At 49.1% G+C, this 22,173-nt stretch overlaps 1 protein-coding gene across 8 annotated transcripts in view; it reads right to left on the bottom strand.

Moving 5' to 3' along the window:
• pcnt (pericentrin) overlaps positions 1-22,173 on the bottom strand; it is a 23,780-nt gene extending 1,607 nt beyond the window's left edge. For 3 of the 8 annotated variants that reach the window (XM_037242085.1, XM_037242090.1, XM_037242089.1), the window contains exons 1-58: positions 21,970-22,173; positions 21,264-21,293; positions 19,551-19,727; positions 18,759-18,893; positions 18,541-18,690; positions 17,779-18,473; positions 17,398-17,694; positions 16,992-17,313; positions 16,510-16,905; positions 16,220-16,438; positions 16,040-16,135; positions 15,677-15,820; positions 15,392-15,593; positions 15,242-15,309; positions 15,090-15,162; positions 14,871-14,968; positions 14,587-14,698; positions 14,365-14,491; positions 14,172-14,291; positions 14,043-14,109; positions 13,727-13,810; positions 13,539-13,650; positions 13,418-13,458; positions 13,218-13,349; positions 12,965-13,154; positions 12,774-12,891; positions 12,236-12,689; positions 11,956-12,153; positions 11,711-11,782; positions 11,472-11,576; positions 11,241-11,393; positions 10,431-10,562; positions 9,571-9,731; positions 9,308-9,480; positions 9,018-9,202; positions 8,667-8,829; positions 8,345-8,587; positions 7,716-7,948; positions 7,517-7,624; positions 7,279-7,299; positions 6,547-6,783; positions 6,293-6,466; positions 6,057-6,209; positions 5,807-5,983; positions 4,799-5,731; positions 3,950-4,120; positions 3,707-3,881; positions 3,286-3,611; positions 3,103-3,205; positions 2,858-3,030; positions 2,451-2,717; positions 2,238-2,377; positions 2,030-2,159; positions 1,248-1,952; positions 982-1,164; positions 691-903; positions 198-421; positions 43-122 (exon numbers count right to left, since the gene is read on the bottom strand). In XM_037242085.1, the coding sequence (XP_037097980.1) occupies positions 43-122; positions 198-421; positions 691-903; positions 982-1,164; positions 1,248-1,952; positions 2,030-2,159; positions 2,238-2,377; positions 2,451-2,717; positions 2,858-3,030; positions 3,103-3,205; positions 3,286-3,611; positions 3,707-3,881; positions 3,950-4,120; positions 4,799-5,731; positions 5,807-5,983; positions 6,057-6,209; positions 6,293-6,466; positions 6,547-6,783; positions 7,279-7,299; positions 7,517-7,624; positions 7,716-7,948; positions 8,345-8,587; positions 8,667-8,829; positions 9,018-9,202; positions 9,308-9,480; positions 9,571-9,731; positions 10,431-10,562; positions 11,241-11,393; positions 11,472-11,576; positions 11,711-11,782; positions 11,956-12,153; positions 12,236-12,689; positions 12,774-12,891; positions 12,965-13,154; positions 13,218-13,349; positions 13,418-13,458; positions 13,539-13,650; positions 13,727-13,810; positions 14,043-14,109; positions 14,172-14,291; positions 14,365-14,491; positions 14,587-14,698; positions 14,871-14,968; positions 15,090-15,162; positions 15,242-15,309; positions 15,392-15,593; positions 15,677-15,820; positions 16,040-16,135; positions 16,220-16,438; positions 16,510-16,905; positions 16,992-17,313; positions 17,398-17,694; positions 17,779-18,473; positions 18,541-18,690; positions 18,759-18,893; positions 19,551-19,727; positions 21,264-21,293; positions 21,970-22,017 (11,218 nt within the window). In that variant the 5' untranslated portion in view covers positions 22,018-22,173. Of the gene's footprint in view, positions 1-42; positions 123-197; positions 422-690; positions 911-981; positions 1,165-1,247; positions 1,953-2,029; positions 2,160-2,237; positions 2,378-2,450; positions 2,718-2,857; positions 3,031-3,102; positions 3,206-3,285; positions 3,612-3,706; positions 3,882-3,949; positions 4,121-4,798; positions 5,732-5,806; positions 5,984-6,056; positions 6,210-6,292; positions 6,467-6,546; positions 6,784-7,278; positions 7,300-7,516; positions 7,625-7,715; positions 7,949-8,344; positions 8,588-8,666; positions 8,830-9,017; positions 9,203-9,307; positions 9,481-9,570; positions 9,732-10,430; positions 10,563-11,240; positions 11,394-11,471; positions 11,577-11,710; positions 11,783-11,955; positions 12,154-12,235; positions 12,690-12,773; positions 12,892-12,964; positions 13,155-13,217; positions 13,350-13,417; positions 13,459-13,538; positions 13,651-13,726; positions 13,811-14,042; positions 14,110-14,171; positions 14,292-14,364; positions 14,492-14,586; positions 14,699-14,870; positions 14,969-15,089; positions 15,163-15,241; positions 15,310-15,391; positions 15,594-15,676; positions 15,821-16,039; positions 16,136-16,219; positions 16,439-16,509; positions 16,906-16,991; positions 17,314-17,397; positions 17,695-17,778; positions 18,474-18,540; positions 18,691-18,758; positions 18,894-19,550; positions 19,728-21,263; positions 21,294-21,969 lie in introns of those variants that run through there. The other 5 variants (XM_037242086.1, XM_037242087.1, XM_037242088.1 and 2 more) reach the window with 5 other exon arrangements.

Genomic DNA, 22,173 nt, shown 5'->3' with positions numbered 1-22,173 from the left:
AATCCCCGAGTGGCATCGAAGGTGCGCATCAAAAGAGCCGACCTGGAGCGTGGACATGTGCGGTCGCGCACACAGGTAAGCGTCTGATGGCTTTGTGCCACTTCCTGGTTAGGAACTTCATTCTGGCGAGAGAAACGTTTAGATTCAGTGCTACGAGTATTAGCGCAAGCTAAATGCTTCCTCAGTTCCATCCGCACCTCGAGATGGCGATGACCACTCGCACCGCCGACCGAAACCTTCCAAGGGGCTTCCGGCACGTGGTCGGCGGCGACGGTTGTACCCCCATGGTGGTGATCAGACACAGGGTGGCCCGCTCACACTCCTTGAATCCTCCAAGCAGCAACAGCAGGTAGCGTTTCTGGTACACCAGCGCTTTCCGGAAGCTCTCGGCGCGCAGGTAGCGCTCGTATAAACGCTGCACCTGGAAAAGGAACATTTGACAAATTGTTGTTTAATCTATCAAGCCTTGTTGGCTATTGAGCCTTCGTTTTGGGTGCTTTGCCGCCAACTTGTGGTGTCTACACGCAATTACAAAGCCTTTTTCATTTGCTCCATTGGAGAGCAACAATTCTTTTCATGGGTTTCAATTCTACGTCCACAATAGTCCCAATTTGATCTCAACAACAATGTACAATCCTATTTTAAAATACTGACAAAAATTCCCACTCTGGGAGAGTTTTACCCACTGACCTTGCTGGGAGCCATTTCGTTGACCGGTATGTTTTCACTCTCCGAGGCCATTTTAGCCAGCTCATTCTCAGCACGGTGCAGTTGGCGCTCCAGGTAGGAGACTTTATGTTTCAGGGCGCTCTTTTCTTGGCCTAGAGACGTCACGCTGCGTGTCAACTGAGCATTCTCGCTCAGGATCTTCTCCAGCTGGCTGGGTGAGGTAGTGGGCGCTCTCTATAGCGAGTAGGGAAACTTTTGATGAAACTTGTGCTCGTTCGAGACCAAAGCGATGCTCGGCTGTCTCGATTGTACCTGCTGACTGCGTTGTGAGGTTTGGCCGCCGGCGTCGCCGCGATCCAACCGGCAGCGTTCGCCGCTCAGTCCCGAGATCCTCTGAGCGGCCATGTCCCGCTCCTCTTTTTGGAGCTCGGCCAAAGTGCGTTGTAGCTCCTCCGTGTGTTTCCTGTCCTGCTGCCTCAGCAACTCCAGGTCGCGCTTCCACGAGAGCAAAACAGAAAGAAGGTCAACCTTTCGTGTACTGGTTGTCAAAATCCATGGATGAGCCTTGCCGCACTTACCAGTTTGTTATTGGTCCTCTCCTGCCGTCTCTCCTTCTCCATCTGCTCCTGCCAGCCCTTTTGGCGCTCCTGCTCCCATTGCTCCTCACGTTCCTTCTGCTTGTCCTTCAACAGTTGCATCCTCTCCTTCAGTTCCGCGAGCTCCGCAACCTGCGCCTCCAAAGAGAGGTCGACCTTTCTTTTCTGCTCCCTCAAGGTTTCCTCCCGGCTCTTTTCCTCATCGAGTCTCCTCCTGCTCTCCAAGACCTCCGCTCTCAGTTTGTCCGCCGAGGCTGCGAGATCCTCCCCTCGCCTTCGCTCCTCCTCGAGCTGCGAGCGCAAGTCGGAGATGAACTTCCTGTCTCGGGCGGCGTCGGCTTCGTGTCTGCGGTTCACGTTGTCGATTTGTTTGGAGCAGCGGTCAAGCGCTTCGTCCAGCGTCCTTTGGGAGTCAGCCAGCTTGGAGCGGACTTCGACGAGGCGGGATTCCGATTGGCTCAGGAGGCGTTCCAGGCGGGCGTTCTCCTCGTGTAGGTCGGCCGAGTGCCGGCGCTCGTCTTCGAGCTTCTTTTGCAAGTGGTCCAAACGCTTCTCCAGCAAATCGCTGCGGGACTGCTCGATCTGGAGCTCGCGTCTCAGGTTGCTGCTCGCCACCTTCTCCTGCTCCACGAGACCCTGGAGGGCCAGCATCTCGGACCGCCGCTCCTCAGCGGCTGCTCGCATAACCTGGGAGAGGACACGGGTTCTTTAGGTGAGTTTGGGAAATCACACAATGCCCCCCCCCCCCCAGGTCTAGTCCCTACCTCTAATTTTTGCTCGACCTCATTCTCTTGACGCACGTTGAGAGCTCGTTCTTGCTCCAGCTGCTGCTTAAGCTCCAGGGCGAGCGCTCGTTCCTTTGTCAACGTCTGCTCGCACTCTTCTACAGTCAACCTGCGGGATCCATTTTAGCGCTTATATTTACACGAGGAACGTTTCGCATTTGGCATTAGGAATGCGAGAATATTTTACCTGAGTGTCTGTATTTTGTTCTTTTGCTCCTGCTGTGTCTCGTGTGCATATTTCAGCCGCTTCTGGCTCTCGTCCAGATCTGCCCTTGTTTGGGATTCTGACTGCAGCTGCTCCTTGTCAGCGCCAGCTCTGGTGTCAGTCTGGAGACGGAGGGGGAAAAGTGTGTCAAAAACACAGATTGCGCGGCAAAAACACACACGTTAACAAACTCACATTTGTACGCCTCTGTGCCATTCGGCAGAGCAGCTCACGCAGTGCGATCACCGTCTCCTGCAGGGCCCTCTTCTCCTCCTGCCAGCCCATCGGGGCGTCGGACGACGGCTTGTCCCCTTGGCCCAGTAAAGCGGGACGCTCTTGATCCTGGAGCTGCGAGAGCGAGTTGAATTCCGCCACGTATGATGGATGGAACGAGGACGAGGCCCGACGCTGGGACAAGGTCAGTATTCGACAGCTTTCTTGGTACACTTTCCTTAACAGGGCCTGTTAAAAACATACATATATAGTCATCCCCAAATAGAATAAATAAAATTAAAAAGTACCAAAATTAAATTAGAGCTGCTGCATCATAACTGTTAATAAGTGATTTAAAAAAAAAAAGAATTTGACAGTGCCAGCTCTACCTGAAGTTCCGGAGACAAAAGGTCATCGCAGTAGCTCATGCTGCCCGCAGCGCTATCGGTGTTAGCCGTGGGGTTCATGCCCCGGCAGCGGAGATACTCGACAAACTGTGCGTCCAGCCTCTCGGTCTGGTCCAGCTCCACTCGCAGCCTGGCGCCCAGTTCCGAGCTCATGTCTGAAGCGAGGCAGATGAAGGAAAGTCTCCGTTAATGCTGCATTGCAGATGGGGGCGATCACAACTACCCACTGCTGCCGTAGCCGTCGCTGGCCCATTCTGGTGCCGATATGGAAGAGGCGGAGCCGAGCGGTGACGGGGGTGCTGTTACGTCAAGTCCTTCCAAATCACACACCTAAAATGGATCGATACACAAAGAAACGATTTCAAACAAATGTCTTCAAAACTGAACACGATCCTATTGCGAGCACATACTTTGTCTTCGCCGACCGAGTCCACGATGGAGAAGTTATCCGAGACGGAGAGCGATCGAGGGGAGTGGCTGCTCTGTGTGGTCAGGTCCGGTGTGATGGTCCTGGAGAGCGGTGGCTCCATCGCCACCACGGGGGATTTATTAACCCGAACGTGGTCCTGATCTAGCACGCTTAGCTCGGACAGACGAGAGCCCAGAGCGGACACGTGAAACTGTTCTTGGAAGAACTCTTCGGAGCGCTCCAGGTGCCGCAACACCTCCGGGGAGCTCAAGGAGGTGTTGTCACGGTAGAGCCTCACCACGTCTTCTAAGGCCCTCTGAGAAAGATCTGAAAGGTGAATTTGAGAAGGTCATATTGGTTTTGACTAAAATAATAATGAAATGAAACAAGCGCTGGACCACGGAGGTTCATGGAGGACTCACCCCTGTACGGGTCTCTCTTGTATTGAACAAACGTGTCCGGTTGGCTGTGCTGCAGCTGGCTTTGCTGGGGGACCAGCGTCTCCTCGTGTGTGTTCAGGTCTTCCCGTAGGCGTTCAAGCTCTTCTTTCAGCAGGCGGTTGTTATTTTCCAGGTCCGCTACGGCGCGGTCTTTGCTCTAAGAATGGAATTTGAAAGGGAAATTTCAGGTTGAACATTTGCAAAATTTGAGTGTCCGGTTGTTACCTGTCCTTCTTGGTGTAGTTTTTCAGCCCTTTGAGTGGTGTTGCTTAAGTCTTGTTTCACGGTGGTCAACTCTTCCCTCAGGGCCTGATGCTCTGCCCCCAGTCTCGCCAGCTCCGTCTCGCTCAGCCTTAAGGCGGCATCGGCTTTAGCCAGAGTCTCCTCTGCATGGGTCTAGTGGAGAGGCAACCAATGACACACATGGGATTTATTTTTGTCTACAGCGCGACACGGACTCAGCTGGATCCCGGCACAAAGTAGTCCAACGTAATCCAAATGAGCTTTTTTGGCTGACGAAAACCGCACGCAAGAGAACAGCTTGATAAACAAAAGCTACCCCCGAATCTTTTATCTGCTTCCTCATTTCAATGTCACTTCCCCCGCGACGCTGCCGTGACGTGCCTTCCGCTATAACTAACTGCAACCAGATGTGCTCCCGCTGCTGCAGTACATAGTTTCCTTTTTTTTTTTTTTTTTTTTAAGTGGCAGCGAGGCATCCATGGACCCCAACACCCCCAAAAAAGGACTCCCATACTGGCCAAGAGAAATCATGAGCAATATTCTTTTAACAGCTGATCCCATCAACTTTCGCTCATATTTATATAATTGTCTGTAGTCACCATTTCAGTCATAAAGTACAAACTATATATTGTTGGCGTTACTCTTTCCATGACCTAAGGATACATCCGCATCCAATAATTAAATTTGATTCATGGTGTGGTTGATTATGTCTTGAAGCAAGGAAGGCAAAATGGGTTGCAATACTTGGCTGCAACCAGTAGAGGCGCTGTTGCTACTGTCTCAAATTACTAGCATTAATTGTAATGTTTTTTTTTTTTTGTGAGGACTCACCAGCACTTCCTTTTGGGCATCCTCTTGATGAGTCTGCTTTTCTAGAAGCTGAGCAGTGAGCTCGTCAACGCGGGCCCTCAGCGCAGCGGCTTCTTGTCCAAGCCTTTCAATTTCCTCCTGGAGCTGCCCCTCCTCCCTCCTGAGCGTCTCCCTTTCATCCGAAAGCTCCGCCTTGACAGTCTCGAGCGCGTCCGCCCTCGCCTGCTCCTCGGCGACGGCCTCGTCTCTCTCCGCCACTTCGGCTCGCAGCCTCTGGACTTGTGCTTCCAGAGTCAGGCTGTCATTCTCCATTTCCCGGTCTTTGTTCTTTAAAGCCTCGATTTCTCTCACGAGGTCTTGAGACTTCTGTTGAAGTTGAGTAACCAGAGAGCTGAGGTGGTCTCTCTCTTTTTGCACGGCGTCCACTTGCTGTGCCTGTTTTCGGAAAGCGTTCCTCTCCTCCTCGATGCCCACCAGCTCGGCCTCCTTGAGAGCGAAGAGGCCTCGGATCTCGTCCGCTTTCTCCCTCTCCGCCGTCAGCCGTTTGCCAAACTCTTCGCCGTGCCCTCTGTACTCTTCCTCCTGGGTTAGCAGCAAACGCTCCAGGGCCTCCTTCTCAGCCACCGCCGTCTCCAGCTGACTCTGAAGCGCTTTCAGGCGGGTGCGGAGGGGCCGAGTCGACGCCGAGTGACTCAAGCTGAGTTCGTGCTTCAGGCTGCTGGGCCCGACTCGAGGCTCAGGGCTCGGGGCCGGCGATGGGTTGATGCTGTCGCCGTCCTGCGAGTCGCTCACTTCGCACACGTTGGGCCCGAGCCTGGAGAGCTCGGCTTGCAGCGTGCTGATGACCTCGTGGAGGCGCTCTTCTTCTTCGCCCCTGTCCTGGCGCAACCTGGCAATTTCTGACTGGAGATGCTCCACTTGCGAGCTTAGGTCGTGGAGCTCCACCTCCAGATCCTTTTGAGAAAGCAAATAATGTTCATGTACCAAACCTTTTGGTGAAAACCAGGCTTTATCAAGTGTCGTTCGAACCTTATTGTTGGTATTCTCCAGCTCCTGTTCCAGCTTTTGAATCTCATTATTGAGGTGGTCAATCTCCTGGTTCTTCTCGTGCAGTAGAGCAGAGGGGAGGGTCTCCACTTTCGGATCGTCCACCGGTCTTTGTACCTCTTTTTCCTCTGCCAGAATACTAAGGGAAGACACTTTTTCCTGATAAGAAAAACACAAGGCAGCTGTTAGATGAGCACAATGTAAAAATACCTGTCGATTGAGACGAGGCTACCTCGAGGGCATCTATCTGCTTCTGCAGCTCGTGAACGTGTGCTGCGTTGTCGCTGGTGAGTCGCTCCAGTTGGAGCGCGAGATGTTTCAGCTCTGTTTCCTTGATGCTTAGGTCGCCCTGCACGTTCTCCAGTTGGCCCAGTAGAACGTTCACCTTCCGAAAGACAGCGACGTGAAAAGACTCGAAATTCTTACACAATCCACATAACTGTGAACGGCAGACAAAATGCGCCGTACCTCTTGTTCCTTGCTCTGTAGGCTTTGCTGTGCCACGTCCAGAGCATCCCTGAGCTCCTGCGTGGGTTCTCGCGTGTTGTCATGGTAACAGTGTCTCGTCTCATCCAGCTTGGACTGCAGCGCTGAGATCTGAAGCCTGTTGGACAACTGTTGCTGTTCCAGGGCCTGCTTGTCCTTGCGAGGAAGAGTAGAAATTTACGGTGCAGGTCCAAGAGAGTCGAGAGCCAAAAGTTGAAGGAGCCAGCTTCTCTTACTTGCGTGAGCTCCTCTTCCCTCAACTTAGCCCGGTGAAGTTCTTGCTCCAGTTGCCCGACGGCTCTGTTACACTCGGTGCTACTGAGCAGGGCTTGCTCCAGCTCGCGGATCCTTGTAGCCATCTTGTCGATCTCCTCGTTGCGCTCGGCGAGCTCTCTCTGCGCCTGCTGGTTGGTTAGCGCCAAGGAGGCGTGGTCCTCCAGCTTGTCTTTGATGATGGCTTGCAGACTCTCCACCTTGGAATATGTCAAAGGGGTGATAAGGAAGCTTTAAGAGACGCAGCGATGGGATTTGTGAGCTGCGGTGGAACCTCCAAAGTCAGAAACTCCAAGCTCTTCTGTGATGCTTGATGATTTGAAATACCTTGATTGTTCAACCTAAAGTCTCACGAAATTTCCTAGCCTTTCTCAGACATTGCGTCTTTTATCCACAGCATGACTTTTGACTTTGGAGGTTCCACTGTATATGATTTGGAGCTAAAAAAAAAGGAGGCATTTGGGATGAGCAGCATCTGGGAGAAAATGACGAAGCCATTCATTGGGAGGAGCGACATGGACGTGACGGAGCGTTTAGGCAAGGAGGAAGGCAAATGCATGCAACATGACTGACAAAAGGCGGCCACTACACACACACAAAAAAAAAAAAAACTCGACCAAAGCGGAGCGATAACGATGCAACAACGCACACCATGCATGAAATTGAGAGAAATACGCTCCGGTTGAAGTCCATACCTGCAGAACCAAGTCCTCAAACTACAGCAGTCCAATTCAGCACAGGAATAAACACATGGCAAAAGTCAAGCTTTGTTTCAACACGCTTGCAAACACCAACAGGCTCGAGGTTAAGAGCTCCTTAACTAACTGCATCACTACACACACCTTCATGCACATTCTATTTTGGAGCTATCGGTTTGTTTTTTTTCCTTTTCCATCCTTTAGTGAATTTATTAAGACGAGCGAGTGAAATCACCTTGTGTCCTTTGACGTCGCCGCCGGCCGTCTGCCTGAGCTGACTCTCCAGCCGTCGGATCTCCTGCTGGAACTCGTCTCTCTCGTGCTCACGCTCCACGGCTTGTTCCTGTTTGACCAAAAAATGTAATCCTGGTCTATTCCATGAAACCATGCAAGCATGGAAACAGAAGTTATGAGAGAAATATTTCTCCTTTTACCTCAATGAACTGCCGATCGTGCTTGAGTTGTTTCTCCAGCGCTTGCACCTGCTGGTCGAGGTCTTCGGCGCGGTTCTTGTGGTGCAATTCCTTCTCCAGGCCCTTGGTCTCCTGCTCCTCCAGCTCCCTCTCCAGAGTCCGCAGGCGCTGTGACAGAGAGCTGTGGTCCTTCTCGGCCTGCCGCTGTAGGTCCAGACGCTCCCGGGTCAAGCGCTCCGTCTCTGCCAGCAGACCTTTGGGGGTGGAAGATGGTGGAACAGTCAAGTAAAAGGTTTCCAAAATTTCCCCAGCTTAACCTTTCCATGGATTTTTTCCCCCCATAAATTTCCAGGAAACGTTTAAGGAAAGGGGGAAAAAGAGAACACTTCACTCCAAGAGCCTTTACCACAAACGGGCGAACTGGCAATGATGGCGTTGTGAAAGCAGACCAAAAAAAAAAAAAAAAAAAAACACAGCACACAGCCTCCCCACCTCTACATTGCAAACATACTCTGACCCACAAACCGGCAGCGGGATCTAAATTGAACCAACGGCCTGGAGGAGAGAAGACACATCTGAGTGCGCCCGTTACGTAAGCTTGCTCACTGAACAGGACATTTGAAGATTTTACGGCTTGTCGCTCTACCCACCTTTTTCCCTCTCCCCGAGGTCGGCGGAGAGATGCTCCTTTTGCCGCAAGATGGCGGCGTGCTCCTCGCTCAGCTCCTGGTGTTTGGCTCGCAAGTTTTCCAGCTCGGCGCAGAATCCCTCCGTCTGGTGAGTTTTCCTTCGGAGGTCCTCCAGCTCCTGCGCTAAGCGCTCCTCCTGCGCTTCCTTCTGCAGGAAGGCCTCCTCCAGAGCCGCCTTGTCGGCCACATAACCCTCCAGGAGACCTGCGTGTATCATGATGAGTGAATTATTTTCTAAGCGAGGCAGGCCAGTGCTTCGAACAAGACAAGACCCGGCGCTCACCCTCAGCCTTGTGGAGTTCCAGCTCCAGTTGACTCTTCAACTTCACTTCCTGCTCAACCTGCATCAACAAGAGATTGTGCTGCTCGAAGAGTTGGGCCGAATCCTCCTGGCTTTGGGCGAACCTCTCCTCCAGAGACAAGTGGACGTTATGTGTCTGCTCCAGCTGCAGTTAGGGGAAGGTTTGAACCTGGGTTAGTCGTATTTGCCAACCGAGGGAGCTCATCAGTACAGCACTAATATTAGTCGCTATTCACAGCGGATAAAGAATATACAATGACGATTGTTACTATATATCATAGTGAAAGGCTTTTCTATCTGGAATCTTAGGAAATCAAATAAAGTGTACAGTACCTGTGTATTGGCCTGGTTGAGCAGCTCCAGGAGCATATCGACTGTTTGGCGGAGTCGGTCGGAGGCATTCATGGCCGCTTCCTCTCCTCCAGGATTAATGTGCGTGTCCGAAACCAGCAGACTCTCGCAGAGTTGGTGTGTCAACTCCAACTCCTCGGCTTGAGACTCATCCGCAACCAGAATGCCTTTTGAAAGAAACAAGAGTGTTAACTGATTAGTCAAATCCGCTGAACTGCTTGCTGTCAAGCCCACATGCTGGGGGGGGGGAAAAAAAAAAAAAAAAGACTGACCCGATTCTTGTGCGTCACTATTCCCTAATGGGCTCCTCTGGTGGGTGACTTCCCCAGGCACGTTGCTTCGGGTGTTAATCTTTTTGCCAATCAGCTCTTCAGTCGCAACGGTACTACGAAGCATTTCAATCAGCGCTTTCTTCAGCTTGTCGTTGTCCTGGTGCAGCTTACGTCTACATGAGACAAATGAAGGCAGGAAAAAATGACTGCCACACACACACACAAAAAAAAATCTCAGAAGAAAAATCAGAGACAATACAAACCTCTCTTCTTTGGCGGTCTGCAAGTCATGGGTGAGCATTTTGAGAAGGTTGCCTCCCTCCTGACTCTCACGCTCCCGTCTTTGGAGGAGAGTGTCCAGCGTCTCCATCTCGGCACGCTTGCCTTCCAACTCTCCTCGCAGGCAGCCGATCTCCGCTTGCAACTGGGAGGAAAAAAACGAGGTTACTTGTCAATCCTATTGAATTACTAAACTTTTTAAAATCCACATCGAGTGCAATCTGCCTTTAAAAAAAAAAAGTTTGTCCAACTTTGGGACTCGCTCATTAGATTTCTCTTACCTTGCTTATTTCCCTATCTGCCAGCACCAAAACCAACAGAACTTCCCTCCCCTTTTCGCTCCCCCTCCTACTTCCCATTAAAAACGCTTCACGCAGCCACCTGCATCAACCAAACAATGGCATCACCCGGGCAACAGAACGCTCTCAAGCTGCTCTTTGCTGACCTCATGATAGAGACGCTTGAGTGCACATGTTAATATGTTACCATCAAACAACCAAGTATCAGGTGCTATGACGACAACAAAAGGGTATGCAAACACTCACTTCCCATTTGCAGCACAAATACAGAGCTCAAGCAAAATGTTTCACGCTGTATTTTCTTTTTTATAGTTTGACAGGCACTGTGACTTATACTCTGGTGCGTTCCCTAATCGTGTCGACTTTGTGAATTAGCGCCACCTTCTTTCCACCGACAATAATGCACCAAAAGTATCTCCCGAAAAAAAAAGGGTAAAAGAATTAAAGTTTAAAAAAACGTTCTTTCGGCTTCGAAAATATTTCACCCTGATAGTTAAAGCCGACTTGCATGCTCATGACTGCTTGCATGTGCGTGTGAAGCGTACCTGGGCCACCACAGTGTCAAGCTGCTGCAGTTTTGCGGTGAGCTGACTCATTTTGCCGGTGTAGTTGCGCTCCTTCTCTTCCTGTTCCGCCAATGCCCGACGCAGGTCCTCAAGCTCCGCCTCCTTTCCAGCCTTGAAAGAAATAGCGATGCATGAAGTGGGGGGAGAAAAAAAGAATGCCGACGGCATCTGCTTGTTGTTGTTCGCTGGCTGCGAGTGAAATGTCTGAGAAAAAAAAAATATCGCATTCGTCCTACAAACCTTGCGCATCAGCGGATAAAAAGCTTACATCCATCCCCCTTAGCAACTGTTCAGATGGCAGCGATGGAAAAACACGCATGTACCGAAGCACATGCAGACAGACGGCCAAGCGTGCCGCCTCTCGTATAGGACGGCGGGATTAAACGGAAACCGGGTTTGAATAAAGCTCCACTAGGAAGGAGTCCAATAGCGGGGAGGAAAAAAAAAAAAAAAACTAAACCTTCAGATGAACTAGTGCATGTGGAGATTAGAGGAGCAATGTAGCAAACACACGAGAGCATGAAATAATCCAGAGATTACATAATGTTGGCCCAAACGAACACGGTTGGATAGATAGAGAAACTATTAGACGTACACAACGTCTCCCTCGTATTTTCCCTTTTGGCAATTGTGGATTCTTTTTTAGCCAATCCTCATTTAAAGAAAAAAAAAAACGATTTGCTGTTTTTCTGATCAAACTATTGGAGTGAGTTGAGGACCTTCATGACGCCCTCTATTGTCTAGAATCACAGCCATTGTAAGCAACAAGTCAGCAAAACCAGGTTTCACCTTCTTGTGCTGAATCTCCTCTTGCAACCTCTCCCTGGATTGGACTTTGAGGATCTCCGCCTCCTCCAAGAAGTGCTGTCGTTGCCTCGACGACGACTCTTCAAGCTCCCGACGACATGCCTCCAGTTCCCGTGCCGAGGCTCCTTTAAGCTCCTGTGGTTTCACAGAAATGTCAAAGCCTCTCCTCTAATGGGCTAGTGTGAGTAGAACTTTTACACACGACAAACACACCTGAAGATGGAGTTGGTGCTGTTGAAGAAGTTGTTCTTTCTCAGCGGCGTACGCCTGCGTGAGCTCCTCAAGAGCAGTGCCGTGTTGCTCCTCAAGTTCCAGAACCTGACAAAATAATTTGCTGTTCAGTATAAAGTCTAGAGAACATCCAGAAGCACTTTTATGACATTTCTGTATGTTGATAACTATGTGATTGATATATTATTTGCTACATCGCTCGGATGATTGGATGATCATACCTGCGTCTTCAGGCCAGTCAGAGCTTTGCAGTGTTCAGTGTCCAAGGACTCTTTTTGAGCCGACAGTTCAGTCTGTAAAAGGGAACGCAAACTTCTATGAAATTAAAAATATCAAGACTAACTGTGATTGAATATTACATTAAAAATTGTCAACAGGAGCAATATTTCCGTTGATTGACGCAAAATAACGATTGCATTATTGTAATATTTCGCGATTCCCATCAAATTCATGAACCCTTGTTCACCTGGTGAGCGTGGCTGAGCTCGGCCGCCATGGCCCTGAACTTGTCCACGTGTATCTGAGCCAGATCCTTTCGCAGCTCCTCTCTGAGAGCCTCCTGCTCGGCGGCGTGACGCTCCATTTTACGCTGGTGGTCCGCCTTTTGACCACTGAGGTCCTGAAGATGCCTCTGCTCCAGTTGCACCATTTCATCACGCAGTGCCTGATATTCCAAAAAAAAAAGGGATCAGAAAGCATTTGGGATTTTCTTTCTGCTATGCGGTCCTACAACTGTGTGCACTTACGTGTACTTCCTTAAGGTACGTTGCTTCCAGGGTGTCCATGTTACTGAGCATCCTCTTCTCCATTTCATCCGTCTCCTCCTGGTGTTTCCGAGCCAGCTCGGCTTCTCGAGCCTCCAACTGAGCCCGACCGGTTTCTTGAAACATGACCTCGAGGGCTTCCAGGTCCTCCCTGCGCTTGGAATTGAGCGCCGCTTCCAAAGCAACAAGCTGGGCTTTGTGGTCTGACTGCAGTTGGGAAATGACGGCGGCGAGCTGCTCCCCGTGCCTGGCGCTGAGCGAGTCCACTTGCTCTTTGTGTTTGGCGTGGAGAGTCTCCGTCTCTTTGGAGTGTTTGTCTGCGAGGGCCGCTCGCTCCTGTTCCAACTTGGCGTGATGTTTGTTGCGCAGCTCCGCCATAGAGATTTCATTCTTCTGAGCCAAACACTGCTCCAACACCACTTTTTCTTCCTCAAATCTGAATTTAATTCAATTTAATTTTAGGCCCTGGGCCAAAATGATCAAGCAATATTATCATAATAGATGCTAAAATGTTTCTCACCGGTCCTGGGCTTGCTTCAGTCGCTCCTCCGCCTGCTGCTGGAGAAGAAGCATCAGCTCTTTCATTTCCTTTGCCGTGCTGTTCTTCTCATGTTGGAGCTCCACAAGAATCTGGGGGCCTACGGGCACAAGCGGCGGAATTTCGAACCCAACGACCATCACGTCACTGTTAGCGGCGCCGAGTAATCTTACACTCGCTCTCCGTGGACTTTTCCTTCTCGGAGAGCGCTTTTTCCAAGCGCGTCTTCTTCTCTTCCATCTCAGTCTGGATGGCAGCCAGTTCTTCTTGGTGCAGGTCTCTCATCCTCCTCATTTCCTCCTGGCCTTGTTGCGCCAGAGCGTCTTTAAGGCTGACACGCTCCTTGTCGAGATCCCTTTTCAGCTGCGGCAGACACTTCGATTTAGCTTCCGTATGATCGATGAATGTTCAGAATTGTTCCTGTACCTTTTCATTCATCTGATGCAACTCGCCGTTGCGTTTGTTCACGTCGGCCAGCGTGTTCTCCAAAGTGTGGATGAAGGTCAAATTGGTGTGCAGCTCCTCAATGGCGCACCATAGACGCAGTTCAACCTCCACCTGATTAAAATGAGCCTATTGTGTCAAACGGCGGCCATTTTCTACATATTTAGTTTTGATCCTCCCACCTCGACTTGTCTCGTCAGCTCCATGTGGACACGAGTGATATCTGCAAGAGACGGGTTACGGGTGAATTTTGGCTTGCCAACTGCGACATGAATATTTGGATTAAAAAAAAAAAAAAAGCACCTTGTAAGTGACGGTCAGAAAGTTTGGCTCGGAGCTGCTCCAGCTCCAGCGAATGGCGAGTCTTCATCTCCTGCAGTTCGCTGTAGTAACGTTCGGCGAGATCTGAACGCACCTAAATGAGCACGCAGAAAAGTCGGATTTTCATGTGGGGTGGGTTAAGAGTGAAAGATGGGAAAGACGTGACTTACCTGGTGCAGTTCTTCCTTAAAGGATGATTGTAGGTCACTGAGGTCCATTTTATGTTTGTCCTCCAGTTGAGTGTCAAACATTTTCTGGATAGGACAATGAGACATTTTCTATGCATTCAAAGACTTGAGTCAAATTTACAGCACCATGGCAGATGCTCAAATTCTTTTTTTCAACTTGAAAAAACACCAAATCGAGTAACTTGTACTAAATCATAAATGCGGATGCGAGGCGCAGGTATTTTTCTCTCCACTTGGGGGCAGCATACTCACATTCTACACTGCATTCTGAATTCCACTGCAATTTGCGTTTGCTCACCTTTTGTTCGTCCGCTTCAAAGCTGGTGTCACGTTGCACGTGGTCCGTTTCCTCTTGAGATATGAAGCTGGAGGAAATATTTCATGTGAGTATTTTAGGAGATTCGTTGAGGTGGCTTTGCTGGTTTACCTGCAGCTCGTGGTTTTGAGCACAGACTCTTCCAAAGCACTTTCCACCAGTTTCAGCTGGAGCAGAGCAATTTCCTCGCGGTAGCTCTCCTCAGACACTTGCAACCGCTGCTCAAAATACCTGAAGGTAGGGGTGAGGGGCACAGTTGTGACACCCTACCAATGTGATGAAATATTATAGTTTTGGTGTATACCTCCTCAGGCTTTCCAGCTCAGCCTCATTCTGCTCTTTGATTTCACGCTTTTGTTGGTTGAATTCGGCTTTGAGGCGCTCGATGTCGTCCACGCAGGACGAGCGAGCCAACAGCTGCTCCTTCAGCTCTGAGATAACAAAAACAAAAAAGGTCGATGCTTGGAGCGAAAAACATTTTCAGGTTCGTGATGTCGCATTTCATCAGTGAATTTGTAAAGCTCACCTCCGAGCTCTTGACGGCTGGCTCTCATGCTCTCCAGCTGAGTCCACAATTGACTGGCTTCCTGCTGTGAGCTCTTCTTGAGCAGATCTTTCTCCTCCTGCAGCTGCGTCACCTGCTCGACAGAGACCAAAGCATGACGGCTCGATTTGGAGTGGCCCAGCCGACTAGCGCGAGAACATCCGACACCGGAGGAATAATATCTAAAGGATAATCTGACTGGTTGATGAGAATGAATTAAAAGGAAGGTTAAAAAATAAAATGCTCAAATTTGGTCTGATGGGCACCTCTTGCTGCAGCTGCTGCATCTCCTCTAGGTGGCGCACTTGCTGCTCTCTCTCCTGAAGCAACACATTGTGGCTGGACATCAACTCCTCCAGAGAACCTGAGAGCCATTTAGAAGAAAAAAAAACATGTTGAAATATTCAGAAAGTATTCAGAATAAGACATCAAGTGACATGACTTATTCATATGTTTTCATAGAAATTTAAAACATTTGCATCTACCCTTGGCTTTGATAAGAGCTTGGCTGGTGTGGGCGAGGGAGGCCTGCGTTTCGGAAAGTTCTGACCTGAGAACCTGCAAGGAGAACAGAAAATTAAATTTCCTAAATGGATACATATGGAAAAACACATTCACTGAAGTCTTTTGGACTGACGTTTATCTCTTTGGTCTGCTTCTCCTCCATGGAACCTTTCTCGTCAGCAAACTGCTGCTTTAAATCCTCTGAGAAAAAAACAAAACACTTATGAAATAATTGATTTTAAATAATAATAATAATTGAAGCTGTCTGCACACAGCCACTCACCCAGGTCACGATGATGCAACTCACTCAGTTGGTGCCTCTGTGCTTCATTCTGCTCTCTGATGCGGTCCAGTTCCAACTGGTGCTGGTCCCCCAGGGACGCCTGAAGCTTTGCGAGAGCCGTCTCCTCGGAGACCACGAGCTGGGATGGCTGGTGGTGCGTCAAGCTCAGGCGCAAGGCTTCCAGCTCACGGCTTTTCTTGGCCTTAGCAAGGGAAAAAAAGACAACAATGAGGTGCTGACAAACACGTCGTCATGCAAAAAAAATAAAATAATTCACTTCTTTACCTGTTCCTGTTCCATTTCAACTTGGTGTGCGGCTTCCAGACTCTCCGTCACCTCCAATAGAACTTGCGTCTTCAACCGACTGAGCTCCTCATCGTGTTTCTCCTTCAGCTCCGACACTGTCCGCTCGTGCTCGCGTTCCGTCACCTACGTCGGGAAGCGTTGAAGATGGTCGTGCACAAGAACCTTTTAAAACTGTTCATTTTATTATTTACAATAAATGAATGAACCAATCATTGATTAATAAATGACTAGAATTCTGATAAAGCAATTTTGGAAAATTTAATTCTAAAATAAATGCTGAGTGGGCAGAATTAAAGTATGACCATACTTTGCCTAGCGCAGCACCAAAGTAAATTTGACTACCTGCTTAATGAGGGTGATCTGTCGCTTCTGCTCCTGCTCCATGGCCGCTTTTTGCGCCAGCAGCTCACTTTCCATGCGGCTGTCCAACTCTGACATCTAGCAGTTATGCAGGAGGAGGGAAAAAAAAAACATTACAGAGCCGGAAGAAAAGAAAAATCTCCTTAACAATGTTGGTTGTACCTCTTGTTGATGTTGATCCAGCAGGTTTGCCATCTCTTGTTGGTGGGACACCTGAAGCCTCTCCGTGGCCTCCTCCACAGCCGAGACCTGCCGCTCTATCAAAGCCTTCACCTCGTCCTCCCGCTCCTTTCTGAGCTCCTCAAGGATTTCCCTCACATCCTGAACTTCTTTGTCCTTCTCCCGTCTCTCGTCCTCCCATTTCTCTTTCTCTTCAGAAAACTGTAGAAAAGAGGTGGGGGTGTAAATTTGGTGTTTTTTTTTTTTTTTTTTGTGATTGGTGTATGACTCACCTCTGCATCCTTGACTTGCAGCAAGTTCTCAAAGTGTTCAAGTTCCTCCCTGAGAACCTGTTCCATCTTCTTCATTTGTTCAACCATCTCCTCTTCTTTGCTCTGGTATCTGCCTTTCTCTTGCTTTGCCAGAGCTTGGGCCTCCTCCAGGTTGACCATCTCAGCTTCCAGTTCACTCCTGCGCTTCTCAGCATTTTGCAAATGGCTGCACTTCTTCTCCAATTCTACCTGCAGGTTTTTGACCTCCATTTGGACATCTAGTAGGTGAGCACGTGTGCTTTGGAGCTCCTCCGCTGTTAGGTCCATTGCCGAGGTTCTTTCATCCAGTAGAGCAGAAGTGGTTTGATACATTATTTTTGTCTCTTCCAGCTCCGATGTAACTTTGTTATAATTTTCCTTGGAGGGGGAAAGGGAACAGTTGTTTGCATCATTTCAGCAGTAATCATGTTATCTTCATCTAAATCTTTTTTCCCCAAAGGTACCTGCAGTGTTTGCAGACGGTTGTCAGCATGTAAAGTACCATCAGCAGTCTGTTTAATCTTCTGTAGAGACGCTTCCAGCATCTCCTGCTGGTTTTGCTGCAACAGGAACAGCGTCTCGTTCCCCTCATTTAGCTTCTCAGACGCTTCATCCTCCTCTACCGAAGAGACCAGCGGGGACGTTTCCTCCGATAAGGCGGCTGGGTTGTTCTTAAGGCCATCTTGACTTCTCAGGTCCAACTCCTCCTCGGCGCAAATCCTTCGCTCCTTCTCTTCCTCGAGCTCTCGGAGGGCTTCCATGAGCTCCTCCGTAACTTGAGCCCACCTGGACAAAGATGGCGTTAGCGGTGCGCTTGCTCCAAATGGCAGAGTAAAAAATTTTTGAATCGTTGACAACTTGAGTCTGTACCTGTTCCTAACCTCCTCCACCTCTTCTGCAGTCTTGCACACTTCATCTCGCATCACGTTTAGTTCGCGGTCCTTCATGGACAGCTCCTGACGCAGCTCCCTGCACTGCTGTTTGAGGTCCGTCTCGCCGCTCGTCCCCGCTGGCTCAAAAACGGAGTCGTTGAGCCATAAGGCGTTTGAACTTTCAGACGCACGAACGAAGGGTGAGTCGTCGTGAACGTCCGAGTCCTCTTTGGGAGCACAGTTGGAGATGGATAGCAGAGGTTGCTCGCAGAAAAGGTCACTGTTCAGCTCAAAGCTGTAAAGGGGAGGTGCAATTTTATCGAAAATAAAATGGTGAGGTTGACACAGCAAAAGCACAGGAGAACAAAAGTGATCAAACCTTTGGTCTGAAGAGATGTCCAGCTGACCGCAAGGCCCGACATGAACCTGTGAAGACGATGCAAAGTAGCGTTCCATCAGAATGTCCCCAGAAGACGACACATTCAAGCTGTCCTCAACCGGCCCAATTTCGCCGTTGCTTTTGTCGATGCCGGCGACCTCAGAGTAACCAAAACCAGCTTTGGCCTGATTCTGAAGGTTCTTGGAAGCTTTCAGTCCCGTGACTTCTTTGGCGCTCTCCTCCAACAGCCGGTTGATCCTCTCCAGCTCTTCTCTGTGCTCCTCTTCCAACTTCCTCATAGCTTCCTCCTGTTTCAGTCGCTCGTCCTCAACGTTTTGGAGACGGCGGGTGAACACCTCCTTCTCCTCGAGGTAGTGAGTCCGGACTTCGCTCAGCTGGCTGAGCACGTGTTGGTGACTCTCCTTCTCTTTTTCCAGCTCGGAACACAGGCGTAGGCAGTTGTCCTTCTCCTCTCGTAGCTTAGCCCTCAGCTCGGACAGGACGTTGTCCGTCTCCGTCTCGCTGTCGGTGCCAAAGCCCTCGGCGCCGGTTCGGGCACCACTTCCCGACCGCTCACTCGATGCCTCTTCCGTGCTGAGGTCCTCATTTTGGGAGGTGAGCATCCACTGCTGTTTAGCCGCATCACAGATGTCTGCTCCGGGCTGATTTTTAAGGCGTTGAAAGCCCACGCTGGTCTGCGTCACAGAATATTTACAGATTGAAGTTTAGTTTCCACTTTTAAACCGTCTTCCCCATCCAGACCTGTTGGAGCTGTTTCTGTAGGTCCTGGATCTGGCCGGCGAGGGACTGCACCTCCAGCTGGACCTCGTCTCGACTGGCCAGCGCCTCCTGCAGTTTAGAGGTGAGCTTGGCGATGATTTCGTTGCGCTTCTCCACGGCCTGCTTTAACTGCTGCAAAGGTGAATGAAATAATGTTGAATTTGGAACCCGGTGTGACAAAGAGCCTCGATGGTGCGTACCTGCAACTGTTCTTGACTGGTGAGCGCAAGCAGCTCGTCATCTCTCAGTTCACCGACGGGTGAAATGTTCGCCTCCGTGGTGAGAAGCTCGTCCTTCTGTCGGTGAACCTCTGCGTTTTGGGGCTTCGGTGTATCCTACGGACACGGGCGTTAAAGATTAAACAAGTTCAAACATTGCTTTGCATTTAAACTCTTACAAAACACACTTGCTTGTTGTGTTGAAAAGAGAAAAAAAAAAAAAGGGGGGTCTGTAAATGTCAGTTAATCCGGGCCAGGTTGCCATGACAACACGGCTCGCAGGCAACATGATGGTTAGTGACCCATTTCTGTAATATATGTTCGCAGAGCCGAGCGGAGAGGAGGGTTACCGGGTTACTCGTTAAAGCGAGCGACGAGAACACAAATCACGCCGACACGCACTGCGCACGTTTGAGCCATCGCGTCGTCGCCCACCGCAAAGGCAAATTGGGATAATGGGAGTGTTTTGAAAAATAGCACAGCTTCATACATAGTAATGACGACTACTTATGTAGCGCCTTGGAAAATGTGGTTGAAAAGTGAAATCAAGAAAAATGATAAAATAAGACACAAGCTCACCTTTAGTTTTAAACCTCAACTTTGGTGCAACCTGAGCGAGACTGCGGGCAGCTCATAATAGGGTCAAAGTTCACCAGACCCATGTGCTTTAAAAGTACCCAAAGCTTCCGAGTTGGTCAGATTTTTCCCACGTGGTGTCTACCCGTCAGTTCTTGTGTCTGTTTGACTCGGAAGATGTTGCAGTTGGAAGCGTACCTCGTGTACGGAGTTCCCATCCGTCTCGTTGTGATTTGCTGGCGGCGCCGGCAGCACTATGTGGGAGTCTTGCGTCGCACCGTCATCCTGCGTGACAGGCGGGCCCGTCCTCTTCGACGCCTTTTTCGCCGCCCCCGCACCGTTGCTCTTCGCCCGCTTCTGTCGGAAGCTAGCAAGCTACGCAGGAAAGACAGCGAGAGGTAGATGGACACGTAGGTCAGCACCGCTGAGCACCACCACACCAGTAGCATGGCGGACTTTAAAAAAAAAAAAAAAAAAAAAAAGTCAAGAAAAAGACGAAGAGTCACAAAAAGTGTGCACCGTTGATCATCCCCATTCTGGTGAATCGATTCGGTACAATAAAAAGTAGAAGAAATTCCAAACTTGAGCTTCGAGGAGGCCACCCATGCAAAATCAGACCTTATTCATTTTTGAACATGTACCATCCACTTGATGATGCTTCTCTGTGTCCCGTCATTTTTAAGCAGCTTAAATCAGACTAGAGTCGTTCAGATTGTGAAGCCCCCTCGTGACCACCGTTTCGTAGATGCCCGGCGGCAGATTCTCCTGCCACTCCTTCATCATAATGTGAGCACCGCACTGAGCCGAGGGACGCGCAAACTCTGAATAAGGGATGGTATGAGTCTAGACGGAGGAAAACAAGGCGGCGCATCGGGACTATTCATACGGAGAGGAGGAGACAAAGCAGAGTGTGTGTGCGTGTGTGTGTGCGCGCAACAGAGCGTTCAATTCGATTCAAGACGACATGGCCTTGGGAGAGCTACTTGTTGCTCTATGCGAGGAGTCACACGCATGCGCATGTTGGGTTCAGCGCCTTGTTACTACTGCCATCATGTCACATACAGTAACTCGGGCTCTGCTAATGTAATTGTGGATTAGTGCAATGAATCATAGCAAAAGGAAAGTCGATTTATAAGACAGTCTCGCAATGATTCTAATTCTGCACGTGTGGTTTGACTGCTACAGGGTGAAGATGCAGCTTGATATGAGAGCTAGTCACCAACTCAGTGGGCAAGTGGTAGAGTGTCCGCCCTGAGACTGGAAGGTTGTGGGTTCAAACCCCGTCCGGGTCAGACCAAAGACTATAAAAATTCTTCCCTGCTTGGCACTCAGTGTAAGGGGTTGGAATTGGGGCTCCCCTCTCCCCCAGGGGATGGATCAAAATCTCATCTTTAAATGCAGAGGACAAATCTTACCACACCCAGATGTGTGTGTGATGATCATTGGGACTTTAACTACATTACGGAACAGACCATGTTTTTTTTGTTTTTCTTTTAAATCTGAAAATAGCATTTTCAAGAATCCTATTCACTGCCTCTGCTTGAACATAGCACAAATAATTAGTGACTGTCACAGTAGAAGTGCTGAAATATAGCCCAAGGCCACTCGCATGTGACTAAACAGCAGTTGAGTGTCGAGTTGCAATTTTGTCATCAACAAAAGCAATGCCCGAGAAGCCTGCTGAGATTACACTGAAAACAGTGTGTGCAAACAGAACTGAAATATTAAAAACTGCAAATCAATTGAAGCAACAGCAATGACTATAGAAACACCATTCATGAGATTGACCACACCTCCTTGCACAAGAGTGGCAGTGAAATGTTTCAGCGGGGAAAGGCACACCACCCACAAGAGTCTTGAATCCATAAGAATAATTCAAAGTTATGTCATCTCATCTTCGTCCTTACTTACCGACTGCTTTCGTGGCATGTTAGAGGAGTTCTGCATGAATAGAGAATATCGCAAGATGAAATAAGTATTGTACTTGACAAGCAGCATGGAGCTGTTATAAAGAGTCAAACCTATTGTGGTCACCAGACAAAAATTCAGAGTTATCCTTCAGTCATCCTATTTTCATTTGAATATCACATTTCTGCGACCCAAAACCATAAAGGCAAAAGTGGTTCCATATTGTGGCCCCAACATGTTGACCCCTGACAATGACGAAATCCAGTAACTATTGTTATAGATTATTCCACAAGAGTAGTTATTAATGTTTTATTATTATTTGACTACCTGCTTCTACCTAAATGCAGTAAAAGGAACTGTTTATCTACATTCCTTCTTGATATGTGTAACAAAAAATGATGATTCTGATGCCTGAAACCTTTTTTTTTCTGAATGCAAAAGAACTGCGCCGATTTGAAAAGTTGGGTGTTGTTATCACGATTGCACTAACCCGCGTTTTCAGCGCGCCAAATGAGTTTACGTCGCAATTGTATCATTGCCTCTCACGCGTAGCCAGGAGAATGTGAGACGTACAATGGCGAATAGTTGGCAAAGTGGTGTGAATTCAGCGTAGCCAAGCAATGAGCAATATAAATCTGTGACAAAAGAGTTGGCTAACGTGCTAGCATCCAAACACTAGCGTGTGCGCACTGTTAGCCCAGCCACCAACCTTAGCTCTTCCCGCCTCTAGTTTCTTCTGGCGTTCATCTTCGTCCATTTCCTGGCTAAGGCGAAAATATTAAAATGTAGGACAAACGTCCCGAGTTGACTGAAAAGCACAACTTTTATTTTTTCTGAGCATAAGTTAACATTAAGAAATCTTCAAGCTTCCTCGAGACGCAAAACTGTCAAACGCTATTCAATATGGCCGCCA

This window comes from Syngnathus acus, chromosome 22 (genome assembly GCF_901709675.1).
Source record: "Syngnathus acus chromosome 22, fSynAcu1.2, whole genome shotgun sequence".
Taxonomy (NCBI): domain Eukaryota; kingdom Metazoa; phylum Chordata; class Actinopteri; order Syngnathiformes; family Syngnathidae; genus Syngnathus; species Syngnathus acus.
The sequence above is the reverse complement of the archived record's forward strand: the minus strand, read 5'-3'. Positions and strand labels throughout refer to the sequence as shown.